Source organism: Schistocerca nitens, chromosome 10 (genome assembly GCF_023898315.1).
Source record: "Schistocerca nitens isolate TAMUIC-IGC-003100 chromosome 10, iqSchNite1.1, whole genome shotgun sequence".
Lineage (NCBI taxonomy): Eukaryota > Metazoa > Arthropoda > Insecta > Orthoptera > Acrididae > Schistocerca > Schistocerca nitens.
Window position 1 is genome coordinate 35,218,057 of NC_064623.1, and position 23,014 is coordinate 35,241,070.

Sequence of the window (23,014 nt, forward strand, 5' to 3'; positions counted from 1 at the left end):
TTGTGTAAACAAGGTTGTGCATCTCTCCCCACACAAAAAGTCCAGAGGGGACATATCTGGGGATCGAGTATGCCGTGGTACAGGCCCACCTCTGCCAATCCACGTTTCTGGGAACCGTCGGTCCAGGAATCGACGCACACGACGACTGAAATGTGCCGGCGCCCCGTCATGTTGGAACCACATGCGTTGTCTTGTAGGGAGCGGGACGTCTTCCAGCAATTCTGGCAATGCTCTGGCGAGAAAACTGTAATAGTGCCTGCCATTTAATGGCCTAGGTGGCAGATACGGCTCAATTAAACAGTCCCCAACAACACCGACCCACACATTAACGAAGAACCGCACTTGATGAGCGCTAGTAACTGTGGCATGTGGGTTATCCTCACTCCAAACATGCGAATTGTGCATGTCGAAGACTCCATCACGCCCGAACGTTGCTTCATCGGTAAACAACACAGAGGATGGAAATGTAGGACGCATTTCACACTGTTCCAGGTACCACTGGAAAAACTGTGCTCTGGGTGGATAATCAACTGGTTCCAGGTTGTGGACACGCTGCAAGTGAAATGGACGTAGCAATTGATCTCGAAGGACTGTTCTTACATTCGTCTTATTCGTCCCCACGTTACGTGCAATTGCACGAGTGCTGATTGAAGGATCCCGCTCCATATGCTGCAAGACAGCTTCCTCAAATTGCAGCGTTCTTACCGTGCGACGGCGTCCCTGTCCAGGTAATCTGCTAAATGACCCGGTCTCACGCAGACGTTGGTACACAGCAGCAAAGGTCGTATGATGCGGGATACGGCGATTAGGATATTGTTGTTGATAAACCCGCTGTGCGGCTCGTCCGTTGTGGTGCGCTACGTAGTACGCACCAACCATACCAGTGTACTCACTCCAGGTGTATCGCTCCATTAGTAAACAGAGACAATGCACTACTACACTGGTGGACAGCAGTTGCCTACAACTGAAGAGCGTAATACCCCTATAACAACTGAAGATCGTAATACGGCCTCCATCGGTTTAAATAATCCTCATGGGAAAAAATGACATTAGAGAAAAATATTTGTTTTGATGTGCCCTACAACCTCCCAGAGTTTGTCGGTTTAAATACTTTTCACCCTGTATACGCCCCCTTTCTTGAGGCCAAATCCGTCTTTCACTGTCCCCAGTAGGGCCCGTATCTCTGATGGTGGTCGGAAGACCGTGTCAGTTTTGTGTTGTTTTAGCAGTCTCCCAATTTTTGATGTCGCATTGCCTGCATACGTTAGAAAACCAAGCCTTGTTTCCTCATCTTTAGACTGTTCTTCATCTGGGGTTTCTGCAGTGTTTCCGTCGTCTGAGGGCTGTCTGAATCTGTCGTTCGCTGTATCCGCGCTTGTGAAACTCATTTTCTAGGTGTTTGAGTTCTTCTCAATCTCCATGGTGAACCGTATGTTGTCGTGGACGGAATTTAGATGTCGTAAAAACATCAGTAGATGATCAGGTCCGTGGGGCCAGATGACAAACGTGTCGTCTACGTATCGGTAAAAACACACGGGTTTCCGTTCGTCCGCTTGAAGTGTCTCCTCTTCGAAACTCTCCATAAATAAGTTGGCTACCACTGGTGAGAGAGGGCTCCCCATAGACACACCGTCGGTATGCTCATAGCATTGGCCATTGAAGACGAAGTAGGTGGATGTAAGTACGTGCCTGAACAGTTGTGTGCAAAGAAGGGTAGCTCGTTTCGTGTTATCGAGCAATACGGGTGAGAGTGTCACTGATATGATACGCCAGTTGGGGTGGTAGTCACTGAAACAAAGGCGGTCTTCTTTGCGGCGTGATCTATTTACGAAATTTCAAAGTTTCTCTTCTGAATGCAAAAATATTTTATTGACACCCTTCTACGAAGGGAGAAAACGATCATCATAATAAAATAAGAGAAATCAGAGCTCGAATGGAAAGATTTAGGTGTTCCTTTTTCCCATGCGCCATACGAGAGTGGAATGACAGAGAAGTAGTATGAAAATGGTTCGATGAACCCTCTGACAGGCACTTAAGTGTGAATTGCAGAGTAACCATGTAGATGTAGATGTAGAAAAAGTCTCTTACTGATGAAGCTTGAACGTGGCAGGGAAGACAGAAAATCTGAAAAGGGAAACGCAAAGTTTCAGTCTAGATATAGTAGGGATCAATAAAGTGAAGTGGAAAGAAGACAAGGATTTCTGGTCAGATGAGTATAGAGTAATATCAACAGCAGCAGAAAATGCTATAACGGGAGTAGGAGTCTTTATGAATAGGATGGTAGGGCAGAAAGTGTTACGGTCAACAGTTCAGTGATAGGGATATTCTTATCCGAATCGACAGTAAACCAACACCGACAACGATAGTTCAGGGATACATGCCGACGACGAAGACGAAGATATAGAGAAAGTATATGAGGAAATTGAAAGGGTAACATAGTACGCAAAGGGTGGTAAAATCTAATAGTCGTGGGAGACTGGGATGCAGTTGTAGGGGAAGGAGTAGAAGAAAGGGTTATAGGAAAATATGGGCTTGGGACAAGGAATGAGAGAGGAGAAAGACTAACTATGTTTTGCAATAAATTTCAGCTAGTAATAGCGAGTATTCTGTTCAAGAATCACAAGGAGAGGAGCGATGCTTGAAAAAGGCCGGGCGATTCGGGAAGATTTCAGTTACATTACATCATGGTGAGACAGAGATTCCAACAACAGATGCTGGATTGTAAGGCGTACCCAGGAGCAGGTATGGACTCAGATCACAGTACACTAGTGATGAAGAGTAGACTGAAATTTAAGACATTAGACAGGATGAATCAATACGCAAAGAAGTGGGATACGGAAGTACTAAGGAATGACGAGATATGCTTGAAGTTCGCTAAGGTAATGCTATAGATATACAATCGAAGTCGGATGGACGCCTCTAAAAAGGGAAATCACGGAAGTTGGAAAGAAAAACATAGATAGAAATAAGGCAACTGTGAAGAAACCAAGGCTACCAGAAGAAATACTTCAGTTGATCGATGAAAGAAAGAAGTACAAAAATGTTCAGGGAAATTCAGGAATACAGAAATACAAGTCGCTGAAGAATGAAATTAATAGTAGGTACAGGGAAGCTGAGAGGAAATGGCTGAATGAAAAATGTGAGGAAATTGAAAAAGAAATGACTGTCGGAAGGACTGACTCAGAGCATAGAAAAGTCAAATTACCTTAGGTGAAAGTAAAAGCAAGGGTGGTAAGATAGTGCGACGAGAATTCGACTGTTAAATGCAGAGGAGTGAGCGGATGGATAGAAAGAGCACATTGAACGCCTCCATGTGGGGGAAGATTTGTCTGATGTGATAAAAGAAGAAACAGGAGTCGACTTATAACAGATAGGAGATCCAGTACAAGAATCAGGTTTTAAAACAGCTTTGGAACTCTTTAAGATCAAATAAGGCAGGAGCTATCGATAACATTCCATTAGAATTTCTAAAATCATTGGGGAAAGTGTCAACAAAACGAGTATTCAAATTGGTGTGTAGAATGTATGAGTCTGCGACATACCATCTGACTTTCGGAAAAATATCATCCACACAATTCCGAAGACTACAAGAGCGCACAAGTGCGAACATTATCGTACAATCAGCTTAACAGCTCGTGCGTCCAAGCTGCTGATGATAATAATATACAGAAGATAGGGAAAGAAAACTGAGGATGTGTTGCATGACGATCAGTTTGGCTTTAGGAAACATAAAGACACCTGAGAGGCAATTCCGACGTTGCGGTTGACAGTGGTAGCAAGACTAAAGAAAAATCAAGACACGTTTATAGGATATGTCGACGTGGAAAAAACTTTCGACTGTGTAAAATGGTGCAAGGTGTTCGAAATGCTGGGAAAAATAGGGGTAAGCTAATGGGAGAGACGGGTAATACACAACTTGTACAAGAGTCAAGAGGGACTAATAACAGTGGACGACCAAGGATGAAGTGATCGGATTAAGAAAGCTGTAAGGCAGGGACGTAGTCTTTCCCCCCTGCTCTTCAATCTCTACATCGAGGAAGCAATGATGGAAGTAAAAGAAAGGTTCAGGAGTGAAATAAAAATTCAAATTTAAAGGATACCAACGATACGACTCGCTGACGACGTTGGTACCCTGAGTGAAACTGAAGAAGAATTACAGGATCTGCTGAATGGAATGAACAGTCTAATGAGTACAGAATATGGATTGAGAGTAAATCGAAGCAGAAGTGGAAGAAATGAGAAAAGTGGGAAACATGACATCAGGATTGATGGCCACGAAGTAGATGGAGTTAAGGAATTACGCTAGCTAGTCAGCAAAATAACCAATGACGGACGGAGCAAGAACATCGAAAGCAGACTATCACTGACAAATAGGGCATTCCTGGCCAAAAGAAGTATACTAGTATCAAACATAGGCATTAATTTGAGAAAGAAATTTCTTAGACTGTGCGTTTGGAGCACAGCGTTGTGCAGCAGTGAAACATGGACTGTGGGAAAACCGGAACAGAAGAGATTCGAAGCATTTGAGATGCGGTGCTTCAGACGAATGTTGAAAATTAGGTGGACTGATAACGTAAGGAATGAGGAGGTTCTGCGCAAAATGGGAAAGGAATTTATGGAAAGACAAGAAGGAATTTATGGAAACACTGACAAGAAGAAGGGACAGGACAATAGGACATCTGTCAAGACATCAGGAATGACTTCCACTGTAGTAGAGGGAGCTATAGAGGACAAAAACTGTAGACAGAGATTGCAGTAAATCCTGAAAATAATTGCGGACGTGGGTTCCAAGTGCTGCTCTGACAAGGGCAGTCCACGACGTTTGGAACGCGGATTTACTTCAAACTTCGCACACTCGGAGTACTCCATTAGGACAAGAAAATGTGTTACCAGTAGCGAGTACTTCTCAAGCGTTACTGAGAAAATCGCAAGATAATTTCGGTCGTCAAGTACATACCTGTGTGTGGCCGTTTTTATCATGAAGCGTCGGCAGGCGAGTGGGTAGCGTTCAAGCCCCGTAATTACTGGATAGCTGGATCGAGTCCCGTTCGTCACTTTTTTTATTTCTAACACAATTTTCTTTACTAGTTACAATTGATATAATGGGAAAAATACATGTAATCGGGTGAACTTTTATTAAATTTACAATGTTATTTGGCAGTATACAAATTTTTATCTTCAAAACTGTTCGTATTTAATCGAAAATTGCCTCTTGAAGACGCTATTAAAATACACTCGATACTGCATGATCAATTATCAGCGCCGATATTTGAGGAAATGCTGCGTTATGCATGGTTTTCTTCAAAATTCTTGACTGAAAGAGAGGTTTTTGAAAATTTTTACGAGGTTTACTTTTCCACGTAAAATCTCAAAAGATTTTGCGTTTGCGGAAACAGCATTTATTCAATGCAGCTGGTGCCGTTTAACTTTGTGTTTTCCATGTTTTTACGAAAAATACCATTCTGCCATTGTACTCGTAATGTCGAAAGCGACGATTAATTGTACATCTTTCGAATGCTGTCTGTGCTGGTCAAATCTTGGAGGTAACAAGTAGTTTCGGGCTCCTTCCAGGTATAAGTGATTTCTCAAATCACGGACAAGCAGACATTTTCAGTATCACTTTATGCGTTTGGTCGTTTACTAGTCGATAGTTATGAATATTATATTACTTGTGATAATAAAAATTTGTATACTGCCAAATAACATTGCAAATTTAATAAATGTTCATCCGATCACAAGCATTTTTCCCATTATATCAATTGTAATGTAAATAGTAAAGGAAACGACTGTGTTAGAAATAAAAAAAAAGTGACGAACGGGACTCGATCCAGCGATCAGGGGCTTGAACGCTACCCACTCGGCTGCCGCTGATTCCTGGTAAAAACGGCCACACACAGGTATGTACTTGACGACCGAAATTATCTTGCGATTTTCTCAATAACGCTTGAGAAGTACGCGCTACCGCTTACACATTTTGTTGTCCTAATGGAGTGCTACGAGTGTGAGAAGTTTGAAGTAAATCCGCGTTCCAAACGTCGTGGCCTCCCCTTGTGAGATGAAGAGGTTGGCACAAGAGATGAGTTCCTGTTGGGTCGCATCAAATGAGTGAGAAGACAAAAAAAAAAAAAAAAAACAGTGATATATGTGAATATTGCATTCAAAATGCGCCGCGAACACAGATAGTAGTGAAGAAGTAATAAAATAAAGTGTTATTTGGTTTAGGCGGCAGTTTTACTGAATGAACAACGAAAATTAAGTAAGCGACGAACATCTTTCATCTTTTTGTGGGGGATGTCAGCCAGGAAAAGATTCGTAAAGGTTTGAAATCACGTGTAAAGTCTGCAAAAAGTCACTAGTGCTCTCATTCACAGATGCTGGATGAATGAAGTATGGCTACTTCCGCCGTCATGAGGTACACTTCCTTTCTCCCGCACCCGAAACCCTTTGGTTTTTAGAAATATATAAGATAGCCTGTTTTAATTCAAGGTACAAGCAACCGTCATTGCAAATTTTATCTATACACTTGCAGCCGTTTCAGCGTGAAGGGGTAACAGACATACTACAACGCACAAAAACTTTCATTTTTATAATATATATAAGATATAGAGTGGCAATTATTGAACTATGTGGAAAAAAACCTAAATCAGTTACTAACTACGGCGCACATACACTTTATTCAACATGTAAACGTCACAACCCCTTTTCGGATGTAGGCTGTGACATGTTCGATATGCGTGCCATCATTGGCGATTATGTGACGCAGACGAATAGCGAAATTCTACACTAGCCGGTGAAGTGTCGGACCAGCGACGCTGTCGATGACCTCCTGAATGCCTGTTTTCAGCTCAGCATTGGTTTTGGGGTTATTGCTGTACACACTGTCTTTAATACAGCCTCACAAAGATTAGTCGCATGTCTTCAGATCCAGATATGGCGGCCAATCGAGGCCCACGCCAGTGGCCTCCGGGTGCCCCAGAACACGAATGCGGTCCTGAGACTGCTCCTCCAGGGCATCGAACACTGTCCTGCTTCTATGGCGGTCGAGTTCCGCCTTTCATGAAGCACATATTGTCAAAATCAGGATGACTTTGGAAAATGGGGATGGAACCATTTTCCACAACCTTCATGTACCGTTCGGTAGTTACCGTGCCATCAAGGTAAATATCGCACCGATTATTCCGTGATTGGATATTGCACACCAGACAGTCACCCGTTGAGCGTGAAGAGACTTCTCGGTCGCGAAATGCGGATTTTCAGTCCCCCAAATGCGCCAATTTTGCTAGTTGACGAATCCTCCAAATGAAGGTGGGCTTCGTCGCTAAACCAAACTATGCCAGCGCATACTATTTCCCAGAGTGCCGCGTGGCCAGCAGTTTGAACTTCCTAACACAAACCGTAATGACGATTTTATTGCACGTATTTCAATATTATTGTCTCCCTGTATAAGATAACATGCATAGCGTCAACCGCAGGGATGAACAAATTTATTGTTACAATGAGCGGAGTTATCTACAACCTCTCTCAGTTGGGGAATCAGTGTTAAAGAAGGTCAAGCCTCGCAAATTCTTATGTCGGAAACTAAACCTTCACTTCTGGGTATCACCCGTTTATCCCTTAGTGGCTCTCTCTGTCGTCCTAAAAACGTGTGGCAGATGTACGCGTAAAACGAAGGAATATCTTTCTGTGACGACTGTGTCCTTGCAGATTGCTACTGTGACAGGAAAAAAGAATAAGCACGGAAGTCGTCGTCCTTCCTGTGGTTTTCCCATCCTGCGGAAAAACTTCCGCTACGAGAATCGTTATAGTGGGCCCGCGGTGCCTGCAATGCTCACTGCGTGTGATTCCCTCTCGGTCTCAACAACAGCTGACAATGCATCCAGTGGGGGTAGCTGCTCCGTTGCTGGCTCTGCTGGCGGCGAACGGCACTACGGTGCTCGACTGTGTCTGCAATGAGATCCACACCTCCAACTTCGAGGGCTACGGTGCAGACTGGGTATATAGCGCCTACTGTAGAGAATTCAGTGAGTACTTTTTCGTATAGCACTGATTCACACTACTTTAATCACCGTCCAGTTTTGAAGTACTCAGACTAGGCTTTGCTTGCATATATCGTTATCAAACAAGATAAAACATTCACAGTCTGACAGCTTATGACTGTGACACTCACTACACATCAATCGACTTTGTCCAGCCTTTCGCGTGTGCCCATATGGTAGGAAGTGCGGTTTGGAAGGCTGAAAATAATCAGTCTACAGCTCTTCATTGAGCCCAAGACGTTTTCGAAATGTGTGAGAGTGCGTGTTAGACAGAGGTTGTGGAATGTGATGGGTAGGATGCATAATACTTTTTCGATGGTTCCACCATTCTTTCGTCCAACGTAATTCACTTTGTGTTAACATCGACCACCTTACTCTCTTTTGGTCACCGCGTACTTACATCCTAAGAATGCAGTCTTATTTTCCCAGTATGTACACTCCTGGAAATTGAAATAAGAACACCGTGAATTCATTGTCCCAGGAAGGGGAAACTTTATTGACACATTCCTGGGGTCAGATACATCACATGATCACACTGACAGAACCACAGGCACATAGACACAGGCAACAGAGCATGCACAATGTCGGCACTAGTACAGTGTATATCCACCTTTCGCAGCAAGGCAGGCTGCTATTTTCCCATGGAGACGATCGTAGAGATGCTGGATGTAGTCCTGTGGAACGGCTTGCCATGCCATTTCCACCTGGCGCCTCAGTTGGACCAGCGTTCGTGCTGGACATGCAGACCGCGTGAGACGACGCTTCATCCAGTCCCAAACATGCTCAATGGGGGACAGATCCGGAGATCTTGCTGGCCAGGGTAGTTGACTTACACCTTCTAGAGCACGTTGGGTGGCACGAGATACATGCGGACGTGCATTGTCCTGTTGGAACAGCAAGTTCCCTTGCCGGTCTAGGAATGGTAGAATGATGGGTTCGATGACGGTTTGGATGTACCGTGCACTATTCAGTGTCCCCTCGACGATCACCAGTGGTGTACGGCCAGTGTAGGAGATCGCTCCCCACACCATGATGCCGGGTGTTGGCCCTGTGTGCCTCGGTCGTATGCAGTCCTGATTGTGGCGCTCACGTGCACGGCGCCAAACACGCATACGACCATCATTGGCACCAAGGCAGAAGCGACTCTCATCGCTGAAGACGACACGTCTCCATTCGTCCCTCCATTCACGCCTGTCGCGACACCACTGGAGGCGGGCTGCACGATGTTGGGGCGTGAGCGGAAGACGGCCTAACGGTGTGCGGGACCGTAGCCCAGCTTCATGGAGACGGTTGCGAATGGTCCTCGCCGATACCCCAGGAGCAACAGTGTCCCTAATTTGCTGGGAAGTGGCGGTGCGGTCCCCTACGGCACTGCGTAGGATCCTACGGTCTTGGCGTGCATCCGTGCGTCGCTGCGGTCCGGTCCCAGGTCGACGGGCACGTCCACCTTCCGCCGACCACTGGCGACAACATCGATGTACTGTGGAGACCTCACGCCCCACGTGTTGAGCAATTCGGCGGTACGTCCACCCGGCCCCCCGCATGCCCACTATACGCCCTCGCTCAAAGTCCGTCAACTGCACATACGGTTCACGTCCACGCTGTCGCGGCATGCTACCAGTGTTAAAGACTGCGATGGAGCTCCGTATGCCACGGCAAACTGGCTGACACTGACGGCGGCGGTGCACAAATGCTGCGCAGCTAGCGCCATTCGACGGCCAACACCGCGGTTCCTGGTGTGTCCGCTGTGCCGTGCGTGTGATCATTGCTTGTACAGCCCTCTCGCAGTGTCCGGAGCAAGTATGGTGGGTCTGACACACCGGTGTCAATGTGTTCTTTTTTCCATTTCCAGGAGTGTATAAGCTATTACTTTGATTTTGTTAAAGACCTTTTGGTACCATAACTTTGACCTCATAGTTTTATACATAATATACTAGCTTGTGATGCTACACTACTGGACATTAAAATTGCTACACCACGAAGATGACGTGTTACAGACGCGAAATTTAACCGACAGGAAGAAGATGCTGTGATATGCAAATGATTAGCTTTACAGAGCATTCACGCAAGATTGGCGCCGGTGGCGACACCTACAACGTGCTGACATCAGGAAAGTTTCCAACCGCTTTCTCATACACAAAAAGCAGTTGATCGGCGTTGCCTGGTGAAACGTCGTAGTGATGCCTCGTGTAAGGAGGAGAAATGCGTACCATCGCGTTACCGACTTTGATAAAGGTCGGATTGTAGCCTATCGTGATTGCGGTTTATTATATCGCGACATTGCTGCTCGCGTTGGTCGAGATCTAATGACTGTTAACAGAATATGGAATCGGTGGGTTCAGGAGGGTAATACGGAACGCCGTGCTGGATCCCAACGGCCTCGGACCACTATCAGTCGAGATGACAGGCATCTTAACCGCATGGCTGTAACGGATCGTGCAGTCACGTCTCCATCCCTGAGTCAACAGACGGGGACGTTTGCAAGACAACAACCATCTGCACGAACAAAAAAATGGCTCTGAGCACTATGCGACTTAACTTCTGAGGTCATTAGTCGCCTAGAACTTAGAACTAATTAAACCTAACTAACCTAAGGACATCACACACATCCATGCCCGAGGCAGGATTCGAACCTGCGACCGTAGCGGTCACGCGGTTCCAGACTGAAGCGCCTTTAACCGCACGGCCACACCGGCCGGCCTCTGCACGAACAGTTCGACGACCTTTGCAGCAGCATGGACTATCAGCTCGGAGACCATGGCTGCGGTTACCCTTGACGCTGCATCACAGACAGGAGCGCCTGCGATGGTATACTCAAAGACGAACCTGGGTACACAAATAACAGAACGTCATTTTTTCAGTTGAATCCAGGATCTGTTTACAGGATCATGATGGTCGCATCCGTGTTTGGCGACATCGCGGTGAACGCACATTTGAAGCGTGTATTCGACATCGCCATACTGGCGTATCACCCGGCATGACGGTATGGGGTGCCATTGGTTACACGTCTCGGTCACCTCTTGTTCGCATTGACGACACTTTGGTCAGTGGACGTTACATTTCAGATGTGTTACGACCCGTGGCTCTACCCTTCATTCGATCCCTGCGAAACCCTACATTTCAGCAGGACAATGCACGACCGCATGTTGCAGGTCCTGTACGGGCCTTTCTGGATACAGAAAATGTTCACCTGCTGCCCTGGCCAGCACATTCTCCAGATCTCTCACCAATTGAAAACGTCTGGTCAATGGTGGCCGTGCAACTGGCTCGTCACAATACGCCAGTCAGTACTCTTGATGAACTGTGGTATCGTGTTGAAGCTGCATGGGCAGCTGTACCTGTACATGGCATCTAATCTCTGTTTGACTCAATGCCTAGGCGTATCAATTCCGTTATTACGGCCAGAGGTGGTTGTTCTGAGTTATGATTTCTCAGGATATATGCACCCAAATTGCATGAAAATGTAATGACATGTCAGTTTTAGTATAATATATTTGTCCAATGAGTACCCGTTTATCAACAGCATTTCTTTTTGGTGTAGCAATTTTAATGGCCAGTAGTGTACTGTCATACTTAGTCCTGTTACATACAAGTTAATGTTCCAAATCACTATATGCAACCTGGATATAGATGACTTTTGCAATACAGATGGTCAACGTTATACCATTCAGTGAATGATTAGTTTACGTGTAACAGTTAAGAAAGGCACGTAGCTAAAGTATCACACTGACTTTCGTGCCTTGTCACTGCATGTCCATTCCTGATACTTCGACGCTTAAGACTTAGAAATTCACAGCGACATTTAGTGACGTTCAATACTATGGTTTAATTAATATTCCTTACGGTATATATAGTTCTCGTTCCAACATAACTGACAATATGGTAGACAAACATACCAACGGTGCTGGCACACATTGCCTTTTCTTTCTTCCCATAGGCATTAAGACTTATGCCCGCCTTTAATTCAAGCTGGCCGATGCTATTTCATGAGATCTTGACGCCAATTTAAGCTAACTTTAATGTTTATGGAATACAGTTTAAAGTATTCTTCCCTAGGCAGGTAACTTTGACCTTGTTGCTCTAAAGAATCTTTTTTATGAGAACTATAGCGTTGCCCGCTTAGTCACGCTGTATACAGTGTAACCTTTGAGATATTATTCCTATCAAAGGTTAGTTTGCAGACAATATTCTGTAAATGCTTGACCTATGTCGGTCAACAGCACGTAAGCGTGATGATGGGGGCGTTGTAGGCCCAGTCACACCCTACTTTAAATACTAGGTTCTGATTATACTATTAACATACCTTAAACATTTACACTTTGCTCGCTATTAGACCATATCCGTAATTTATGTTCCCGTTCAATAGGCAAGAATACAGCTTATGTTCATAGTATTAGCTTGACCTTTATCGGTCAATAGTACATAAGTGTGATGGCAGTTGCGTTGTACGTCCTGACACACCCTATGAAACTTCCTGGCAGATTGAAACTGTGTGCCGGACCGAGACTCGAACTCGGAGCCTTTGCCTTTCGCGGACAAGTGCTCTCCTGCGCGGGAGAGCTTCTGTAAAGTTTGGAAGGTAGGAGACGAGGTACTGGCAGAAGTAAAGCTGTGAAGAGGGTGCGTGAGGCCAGCTTGGGTAGCTCAGTTGGTAGAACACTTATCCGCGAAAGGCAAAGGTCCCGAGTTCGAGTCTCGGCCCGGCACACAGTTTTAATCTGCCAGGAAGTTTCATATCAGCGCACACTGCGCTGCAGAGTGAAAAGCTCATTCTGACACACCCTACTTTAAATATTAGGTCCTTATTTCTTGGTAGTCTATGTGAGAATTCCAGGACGCTCACAATAATCCTCATCTTAAATAGTTAATAGCCTTGTAGGCAATAGGTAATATCTGATACACTATAGTGTGTATTTCGACAATTAGCGTGGCATAACCTATTTGAATACATAGGGTATTGAACCCACTGCTAAGTAATAATCAATCTTTTCCCTTAAGAGTTTCCCTTAAGCTTTACACACCCAGTCAGCCATAAATGCGTAGTAATGTAGTGCCATAATATAAAAACCTTAGTCAAATTTCGCGTTAACAAAGTGACGAATTACTCCATGTATAATGGAAATTATTTTATTTGCACCTTCTCCTAACCCTGAGAAGTTCTCGCGTTACTGACATATAACCTTGTTCATTCCCCGCTTGAGATCGTGCGGAACCATACCAACATAGAGGTAATCATATGTGGTTTTTAATCTAAGAAGCAGAACGTAACGTCTAAGTAAATTTCTTATCAGTTAATAAGGTCTCGGTTTACAGTTAACGCTCATCGGGATTCTATCTACTTAGTGCCTTGTTCCCTCACAAATTTCTACATATACATCTATTTCTACGTGATTACTGTGTTATGACAATAAATTGCCTGGCAGAGGGTTCAGTGAACCACCTTCAAGCTGTCTCTCTACTGTTCCACTCTCCAACGGTACGCGGGAAAAACGAGCACTTAAATTTTTCTGTGCGAGCCCTTATTTCTCGTATTTTATCGTGTTGATCATTTCTCCCTATGCAGGTGGGTGGCAACAGAATGTTTTCGCAATCGGAGGAGAAAACTGGTGATTCAAATTTCATGAGAAGATCCCGTTGCAACGAAAAACACCTTAGTTTTAATGATTGCCACTCCAAATCACGTATCATGTCTATGGCACTATCTCCCCTACTTCACGATAATACAAAACAAGCTGCCCTTCTTTGTACTTTTTCGATGTCATCAGTCAGTCCCACCTGATGCCGATCCCACACCGCACAGCAGTACTCCAGAATAGGGCGGACAAGCGTGGTGTAAGCAGTCTCTTTAGTAGACCTGTTACACCTTCTAAGTGATCTGCCAATGAATCGCAGTCTTTGGTTTGCTCTACCCATAATATTATCTATGTGATCGTTCCAATTTAGGTATTTGTAATTGTAATCCCAAAGTATTTAGCTGAATTTACAGCGTTCAAATTTGTGTGACTTATCCCGTAATCGAAATTTAGCTGATTTGTTCTAGTACTCATGTGGATAACTTCACACATTTCTTTATTCAGGGTCAATTGCCACTTTTCGCACCATACAAATATTTTATCTAAATCATTTTGCAAGTTATTTTGATCATCTGATGACTTTACAAGACGGTAAATGACAGCATCATCGGGAAACAATCTAAGACGTCTACTCAGATTGTCTCCTATGTCGTTAATAGAGATCAGGAACAACAGATCGCCTCTAACACTTCCCTTGGGGAACGCCGGATATCACTTCTGTTTTACTGGATGACTTTCCTTCTATGACTACGAACTGTAACCTTTCTGACAGGAAATCACGAATCCAGTCGCACAACTGAGGCGATATTCCGTAGATAGTTGCGTTACAAGACGCTTGTGAGGAACAGTGTCGAAAACCTTTTGGAAATCTAACAATGTGGAATCAATTTGATAGCCCGTGTCGATAGCACCCATTAGTTCATGATTATAAAGAGCTAGTTGTGTTTCGCAAGAATGGTATTTTCTGAATCAGTGCCGACTATGTGTCCATAAATCGTTTTCTTCGATGTACTTTATGATGTTCAAATACGGTATACATTCCAAAACGCCACTGCAAATCGACATTACTGATATGGGCCTGTAATTCAGTTTATTACTCCTCCTTCCCTTTTTGGGTATTGGTGTGACTTGAGCAACTTTTCAGTCTTTAGGTACGGACCTTTCTGTGAGCGAGCGGCTGTATATAATTGCTAAATACGGAGCTATTATATGAGCATACTCTGAGAGGAACCTGACTGGTATACAATCTGGACCGAAGGCCTTTTCTTTATTAAGTGATTTAAGCTGCTTTGTTACACCGAGGATATCTACTTCTATGCTTCTCATCTTGGCAGTTGTTCTTGATTGGAATTCAGGAATATTTAGTTCGTCTTCTTCGGTGAAGAAGTTTCGGGAAACCGTTTTTAATAACTCTGCTTTAGTGGCACTGTTATCAGTGAGTTGGCCGTTGTTATCGCCCAGTGAAGGTATTGATTGCGTCTTGCCACTGGTGTGGTTTATGGTTTAAGGTTATAGGTAATTTCCCAGTACATAACATAAAGACAGCCAATGGCAGGCACCTTTGACTTTCCGTGATCCGCCATCTTGCTCGGCACCTATCCGCGTGCCACAGTCGGTTCCAACGTAGCGTCCACGGCTAATCGACTGCTTTCCACGAAGGGGCTGTTCCTCAGGTAAGTAACGTAGGTTGACCTGGTATCACGGTATTTAAGCTTTTTATGTTTGACTGTGTCTTATTCTGGCATGTATTAGTTTATTTTATGCTCCTGAAGAAGGCTAGATTAACTGAAACCTGGGTAAAGACCAGTAACATTTCGCAACTGAGGCGGATTTTTGAAATATTAATTTATCACAGTTGCTGACTGGGCAGAAACATAAAAATTCCTAGGTGTCTGTCACCATCGCAAAGATGTCGTGCAAATCCGTGCGATCCCCCGTGTGCGGTCCGCCCGCAATGCTGGAACGTGCCAACACTCTCATTGGAAGTGATCGACGCGTCACACGCACCTCGCTGCTCAACTGTCCGTTTCTTTTGTTAGTGCTGGCACACTCATCTACCCGTAGCGGTACACAGATGTGTGTGCCCACTGGGATCATCTCCACTTAAGAGAAGACCATAAAGATCAACGAAGGACCATCTGTGCGGAACTGTTTGCTTGCTACAAGGCTGATAGTACCATTTCTCATCGAACATCGTCACGGGCGATAAAATGTAGGTTCATCACTTCGCACCGGAAACGGAACTGCAAGCCATGGTGTGGCTTCATATCACATCTCCTCCGTACAAAAAGCTTAAAACCGCAGCCACAGGCGATAGAATCATGGTCTTCTAGGCCTCTGAAGGAGCTATTCTCTTTGATACTCTCCCTCATGGTTGCGGGCTTTCAAAGAAATTAATGGTGGCCTTCAGCTTAGAGTTGAAATGTTAAAATTACAATGAAATGAACACCCTGAGCTGCTTACAGGCGTTGACAACGGTCAACGGGGCGGATGAGACTGTGTGCCCCGACCGGGACTCGAACCCGGGATCTCCTGCTTACATGGCAGATGCTCTATCCATCTTTTTTTTAACAACTTTTCTTTAACCACTTTTTTCCATTTTTTTGTTTTTTTCTCTATCCACTTTTTTATATCCATCCTTTTTTCCAGCAATCCAATTTTTATTAACAACTTTTATCTTCTTTTTCTTTTTTATTTATTTTTTTTATATTTTTTTGTATTTTTAGGATGGTCAGGGCGTGGTAGACGCCGCACTAGCAGTGGGGTCTCTTCACGGCACTGCCAGTGCGTCGAGGCCCAAACCCCTGCCACCCCTTTTTCATGTTCCCTGTTGGGTCATAGCACTGTGCAGAAATCTTAACACAATATTCCCATTGTCCGATGTAAGAAAGACAAAGAAACCTCTTCTCTGAGTAGAAACTGAACACTGATAAAAACTTAACAATTCTTCTCGAATCACACAAATACGTTGGAAGTCAAACACGAGTAATTTTGAAAAAATGTTTTGAAAAAAGAAAAAAAAAATATTCCGGAAGCAAGGTAATAGTAAATAATAATAAGAAACCAAGTGACTTTTAATTTTCTTCTCTTCGTTCTCGTTCAAGGTGTTGTAGTGGTTCCACATATTTAACCAACACCCATTCTTTCAAAAACGATCTTCAGCATGTTGCCGTAGTGCTTCTTGTGGTTTCGATACGTTCTGATTTTTGCATATTCACACTTCATGTAAATGCGGAATTGTATCTCGTTGTCCGACCCAAGTTTGTGGATGACATAACTAACATATTTTCCCAGTAACCGGCTAATGGCGTTGGTTTTTAATTTCGGAAAGTATGTCATGCCTGGTCTCAGGAGGAGCGATGGCGTTTTATATTCCGTAGAGGATCTGGTGAGAAAAGCGATTTATTGCCTGATCCTATTCCGGTTATGCACATTGCCACCACAGGTGAATCTGTGGATGAGTGTATCCACCAGATTGCATTTTCCACAAAGGTGTGTCTGGTTTAAACCGATCCCATATAGTCTCTCGTTGGTGCTGATGACATTATTAACTGTTTTGTACCATGCGGAAATAGCCTCTGTAGATAGCCCGGCATAGTTGGTGTTCCGCCATACAGCTTTCCAGTCACAATTTGGGAATTTCGTTTCAATTTTGTTTCTACCCTCATTTAACTTCCTTTCAAGTATGATGTCGCGCGCTGTGATACGTGTGTTGCTTCTGATTTCGTCACTAAGATAACTTGCTTCGAGGAAAAAGTTCCTCACATACTGCAGACGGGCATTAATCCTTAGCACATCAATCGGTGCTTGCAGGCTATGGGGTGTCACAGCCTCAAAGAGCTTTGCGGTTATACATTGTGGAAGTTCTGTGAGTATATGGAAAGTCCGTTTGAGGAACAGATCAGACGCTTTATTGCGAATATCCACCAAACCGAGGCCCCCGTTTCTGACATCCAGTATAACGGTAGTCGCACCAACCCTGAATATGTCTCCTCGCCATAAATAATTGGTAACAGTGGACATGATCCCTTTCGCTACTAGTTTAGGGATTGGAAATACCTGCGCAGTGAAATACGCTTTAGACAAAACGCAGGAGTTGATGAATCTGACTTTTTGCACCAGGTCCATAGTTCGATGGATGTTCTCCATTACAGCACCATGAACTTTCCTCCTAGTTTCCGTCCAGTTAAAAGCAGCCATCTTCATCGGACATGCCATTAAGGTTATTCCCAAAGTTTTATGTTTGTTGTCTTGTTTTGCCCATGCCAGTCGAAGGTGATCTAGGCCCCGTAGATTCAATATTTGACTTTTGTTTTCATTTGCAGTCGCTCCCGACGCTAGACAATATCTTTGGATTTCTCTTTCCAGTGTAACTGTCTCCTCCTTATTCCTTATTACAACGCCCACGTCATCAGCATAAGCTCGTATGACAGTTTTCTCACCACTCAATGTTATACCCGTTAATCTTGCGTGGACAGTGCGGAGGAAGGTCTCTAAAGATACGGAAAATAAAAACATAGATAAGGGGCTGCCCTGTGGAACCCTTCGCCTTATCTGTATGGGTTTAGATGTTTGGCCATTGATTGTTATTTTCGCATTTATTCCTGTTGCAATATTCCTTAACATGTTCACAATCTGGGGGTGGAAAGCCACTCTTGACAGCGTCGCGAAGAGGTATCTATGACTAACGCGGTCAAAAGCTTTGTTGAAATCTATAAAGATTAAAGCACATTTTATACTTGTCACTGAGGTAATTGCAATGACGTCTCTGTATGGAGATAGACTTGCGAATATCGTTCTGGTCGGAGAACAAGATTGATGATGACTCAATATTTTGTTGGAAAAGGCAGAGAGTGTTTTGTTGATGATACGCGAAATTATTTTGTAATCAGAATTTAGTAGCGAAAGAGGCCCAAAATTGTTTAAGTTGGTTTTGCCTTTACTCTTAGGAATCAGTACTATTCTACTTTCCTTAAACTCTGCAGGGACCAGTTTTCCGTTCAGGACATCATTTGCCATGGAAGTGATCTTGTCCCCAATTATTGACTAGTAGCGGTCATAAAACTCCACAGGGAGGCCATCAAGTCCCGGAGAGTTTTTGAGAGGTGAGTTACGCACTGCCTCATGCACTTCATCTTTAGTAATAGGTGACAGGATGTCAGCGTTGTCTGTTCCCGACAATTGTGGACCTAAAATAGTGAGAAAGTCCTCGAGAGCTGCTTCTTCCATTGTGGTAGGGGTATATAGGGTTTCATAGTACCTATGGACTTCGTCCAGTATTTCTTTCTCGCATGTGAGCCTCGTACCAGTATGTGTCTGGACTTCATCAATTAAAGTTCGACGTCTGTTTTTAGCATGCCGCACCAAGTGATACAGAGAAGCTGTTTCATCTGCTACGACTGATGTGGGTTTCGATTTAATTTTGAGTCCCTCTATCTGTTTCCGTTTAATGCTTAATAACTTGGCTTTTATTTTTTTGATATCATTCAGACGAATTACGTCATCATGGGCCTGTTGATTTGTTCTTGGCCCCCTTGTTGATCGCATCTACCACCTCTTCTGCGGTGATTGCAGACATCATGGACGTTGACTCCGCTACGGTGAGGGTCCGATCAGGGGAAGGACGGAGATCATCAGAAATGGGCGTCGCCATCGGTTCATCATCATAAAATTGGCGATAATGTTCAGCAAAGGCAGACACCACTGCCGCCTGTGTTGTGTGGTGAACACCATCGGAGGTCGTGATGTTGGGGACGAAAAGTCGACGTCGACGACTATGGACGGATGCGGCATGGATTGTGGATGGGGTTTCGTCGTGGAGGAGGTCTTGTCGTCGGGAACGCACCACGACACCATGCAGTCGTGCACGTTGAAGAGAGAGGAGACGAGCTTTAGTACGTTGTCGTTCCCTATGGGTGTCAGGTGATGGAGGGAGTGCATCGAGCTCACGGAGGACGGCGTAGTGAAAATTTGTGGTGTCTCGATGCCATGCTGCTGCTTCCTTGCCACATTGTATGAAGGCCTTTCTGATTGTACGTTTGGCACATGTGAGCCACCAATGGAACGTGGATGTGTACTGCGGAAGGCGTCTTTCGCAAGACGCCCATGTAGTGGCAATATATTGTCGGCAGTGTGGATCATTAAGGAGGGAGGTATTAAGCTTCCAGTAACCTCTGCCGCGCCACACTGACTGAGGTGGCAGAGCCAGGGAACAAATGACGGCGCAGTGGTCCGAAATAGAGGGGCCATCGTTCAGCTTGGGCGACTTCATTGCCAAGGTGGGCAGAGACATAAAACCGGTCCAGTATGCTCGCAGAATGTGCTGTATAATGGGTGAAACCGGGGGTATTGCCATGAATTTTCTCCCAAACGTCCACTAGATGAAAATCTTCGATTAAGGTGAGCAGCGCCGGGCATGGCGAATAACCAGGCATTTGGTCCTGCGGATGGAGGACACAGTTGAAATCGCCTCCCATGATAAGGCGATCATAGCGTCCAGAAAACAGGGGCGCCACGTCATGTCCGAAGAAAGTGGACCGCTGCCGACGGTTCGTGGAGCCAGACGGAGCGTAGATATTGATGACGCGCGTGTCGAAGATGGTAACAGCCATGCCTCTTCCACAGGGAAGGATTGTCGTGTCCTTGAGTGGGATTCCTTCGCGTATGTAGAAAGCCACTCCTCGCCCTGATTGATCACATGTGGACGTGTATGAGTCGCAGCCGTAGACTGGTGGTAAACGCGTACTTCCTGAAGAAGGGCGACGTCGACGTCAGAGGCCCGAAGCATGTCACATAGGAGTTGCAGCTTGGGTGCAGTGCCGATCATGTTGATGTTCAGTGTGGCAAACCGGTATGTTTGTTTCAGTGGTGGTGGACGCGCATCTACCATCACCAAGGAAAGTAAGAGGAGGGCACCGACAGGAAGTCCCGTCCCATCAGCTGCAGTGCCTCGCTTTTGATGTTAACAGGCAGCCTTGTCCGGCGGAGGCAACTAATCCGGAGGAGGGGGCGTATCTTCCTCAATGTCATCGGCCCATGCTCCTGTGCCGTGGGTCTGTCCAATGTCCATGGGAATTGCGTCGTGGTGAGAGAGATCTGGAGCTGTCGGCGGGGAGACAGGCGTCTCAACCGGCGCACCGATCGTTACATTGTGCGTGGCGACCTCCATAGTGGTCCCGTCCTCCGAAACGTCTTGTTCATCGTGAAAGTTGTCCGCGGACCTTTGTGTGGAAATGTCGGCTGGTTGGGTGTCGTCTTCGTCGTCGCGGGTGGCGACGCTTTGAGAGCCCGTGGGTGAACGGCGGCGGCGTTTGCGCCTACGTGGCGAGCGTTGTTTGCCCACGTGTTCCTCAGTGTCGGACGACGGCAAGGAGGAGCGTCGACCTGGTTCGAAGGGGTCGGTGGGTACAATGAAATGGTCAAACAGGTGTTGTGAAGAAGTACTGTTCTCCTCAGCGTCCGGTGCGGGAGCCTGTTCGGCGGCAAGGTTGTCAGGTGGGACGTCCGCACTGGGACGGTGGGACGTGCCGATCGGAAGGACCGGGCGACGGACTGGACGAAACTGTAGACGTGGCGAGGGCCGCTGCGTAAGTGACCGGCAGGGCGGTCGTCGTGGGTGTGACGGACGCTTCCGACAACGGGAGCTGCGCGACACGTCGTTGAATGCATTCTGACCGTAGGTGACCTTCTTTCCCGCAACCGGAACAGGTCCGAGGTTGGCCGTCGTACATTATAATGGCACGGCAGCCTCCGATACGTAGATAGGAAGGCACGTGTTTCTGCAACTCGATGCGGACCTGTCGAACACCGTTTAAAACTGGATAGGTTTGAAATTGTACCCATCGTTCGGCAACATGTTCCAGAACGTTGCCATAGTGACGGAGCGCCTCGATGACGACGTCTGCAGGTAGTTCGAACGGCAGTTCGAAGATCCTTATCGTCCGTGTGCCGAGACCTGCGTGATCCACGGTAACGGGTCCGACGTTGCCGTCGGAATGACAGAAGCGCAGTCCACGTTTTGCCTCTTGAAGCACCCTGTCGCACGCCGCATCATTGATCAGTTTGACGTAGACGCTACTGCTAACTATGGACAAGTGGATACCAATTAGATCCGTTGGTGGTATTTTAACTTCATCGCGTATAAATCGTTCTACCTCCAGGGCCTCGGGTCGGGCGAAGTCGGAACAAAAGTCGGAACGTAATGTCTTCTTCCGATAGTTGTGCGCCATGGTGGTCTAGAAGGGAAAACGGCACTGACAGCGGCCGAAGTAAACACAAACACACCGTGCGCGCCTCGCCCGCAGCGCTCTGGCGCGTGACCGCCTCACAGCACTGCCGGCGGCAGACAGCCACCTGAGCTACCCGAGCACGACTCACGCCCGCTCCTCACAGCTTTACTTCTGCCAGTACCTCGTCTCCTACCATCCAGACTTTACAGCAGCTCTCCTGCGAATATTGCAGAACCAGCACTCCTGAAAGAAAGGATACTGCGGAGACATGGCTTAGCCACAGCCGGGGGGATGTTTCCAGAATGAGATTTTCACTCTGCAGCGGAGTGTGCGCCGATATGAAAATTCCTGGCACGTTAAAACTGTGAGTTCGAGTCTCGGTCGGGCACACAGTTTTAAGCTGCCAGGAAGTTTCATATCAGCGCACACTCCGCTGCAGAGTGAAAATCTCATTCTGGAAGTTGCTTCATGCACGACACGGAGTGCTATTTATCTGGCTGCTTGAAGAAATTTGCGTACTTGTAGTTAAATTATTAAAGTCATTACACTAATATTTTCGAGCTCCGTTTAGTTTTGGAAATGGTTAGGAAGGCCTTGGGCTGGTGGCGATCCTGAATTTCTGAATTTTTATCATTATTTGTGTGAGAAAAGCAGCTAGAAATGCAAGTAACTCATATGACTCGACGAGAAACGTCGTAAAGATAGTAATACGTTACAACGTTTTGCAGAAAACACTGACGTGTTGATAACCTACAAGACCCTCCAGTATCAGTCCAACGCGGTGCGTGCCACGCTTCGCCTGATAACAAACTGGACGCTGGGACGCTATAGCCTCGGCTACGAGGGTTGCGACGACGGCCTGGCTGCTCTCGCCGGCCTCACTGACACAACGGCCAACAACCAGCTCGCTATGGACCTCGCGTGCTTCGTCGCTGCCGACTGCATCGACTTCTGCTCTGCGTCGGGGTACGTACGCCACTGAAAGCCCCAACCACCAATCTTACATCTACTACTCTTGTACTCTTCTTACATTTGTTCTTACACTGCCATTCACTTTTCCTATACCTCGAGACAACATTCCATTAGAACTACTGACGGCCTTGGGAGAGCCAGTCATGAGCAAGATGTATGAGACAGGCGAAGTACCCTCAAACATCCAGAAGAATATAATAATTCC

At 45.7% G+C, this 23,014-nt stretch overlaps 1 protein-coding gene across 2 annotated transcripts in view; it reads left to right on the forward strand.

Moving 5' to 3' along the window:
• The window catches only part of LOC126210629 (uncharacterized), a 186,270-nt gene that overhangs the window by 79,677 nt on the left and 83,579 nt on the right, over positions 1-23,014 (forward strand). Inside the window, exons 1-2 of one of the 2 annotated variants that reach the window (XM_049939932.1) lie at positions 7,848-8,021; positions 22,566-22,803. The exons of the other annotated variant lie outside the window; for it this stretch is intronic. Of the exons in view, the coding sequence (XP_049795889.1) occupies positions 7,871-8,021; positions 22,566-22,803 (389 nt within the window). The 5' untranslated portion in view covers positions 7,848-7,870. Of the gene's footprint in view, positions 1-7,847; positions 8,022-22,565; positions 22,804-23,014 lie in introns of those variants that run through there. 2 annotated transcript variants of the gene reach the window in all.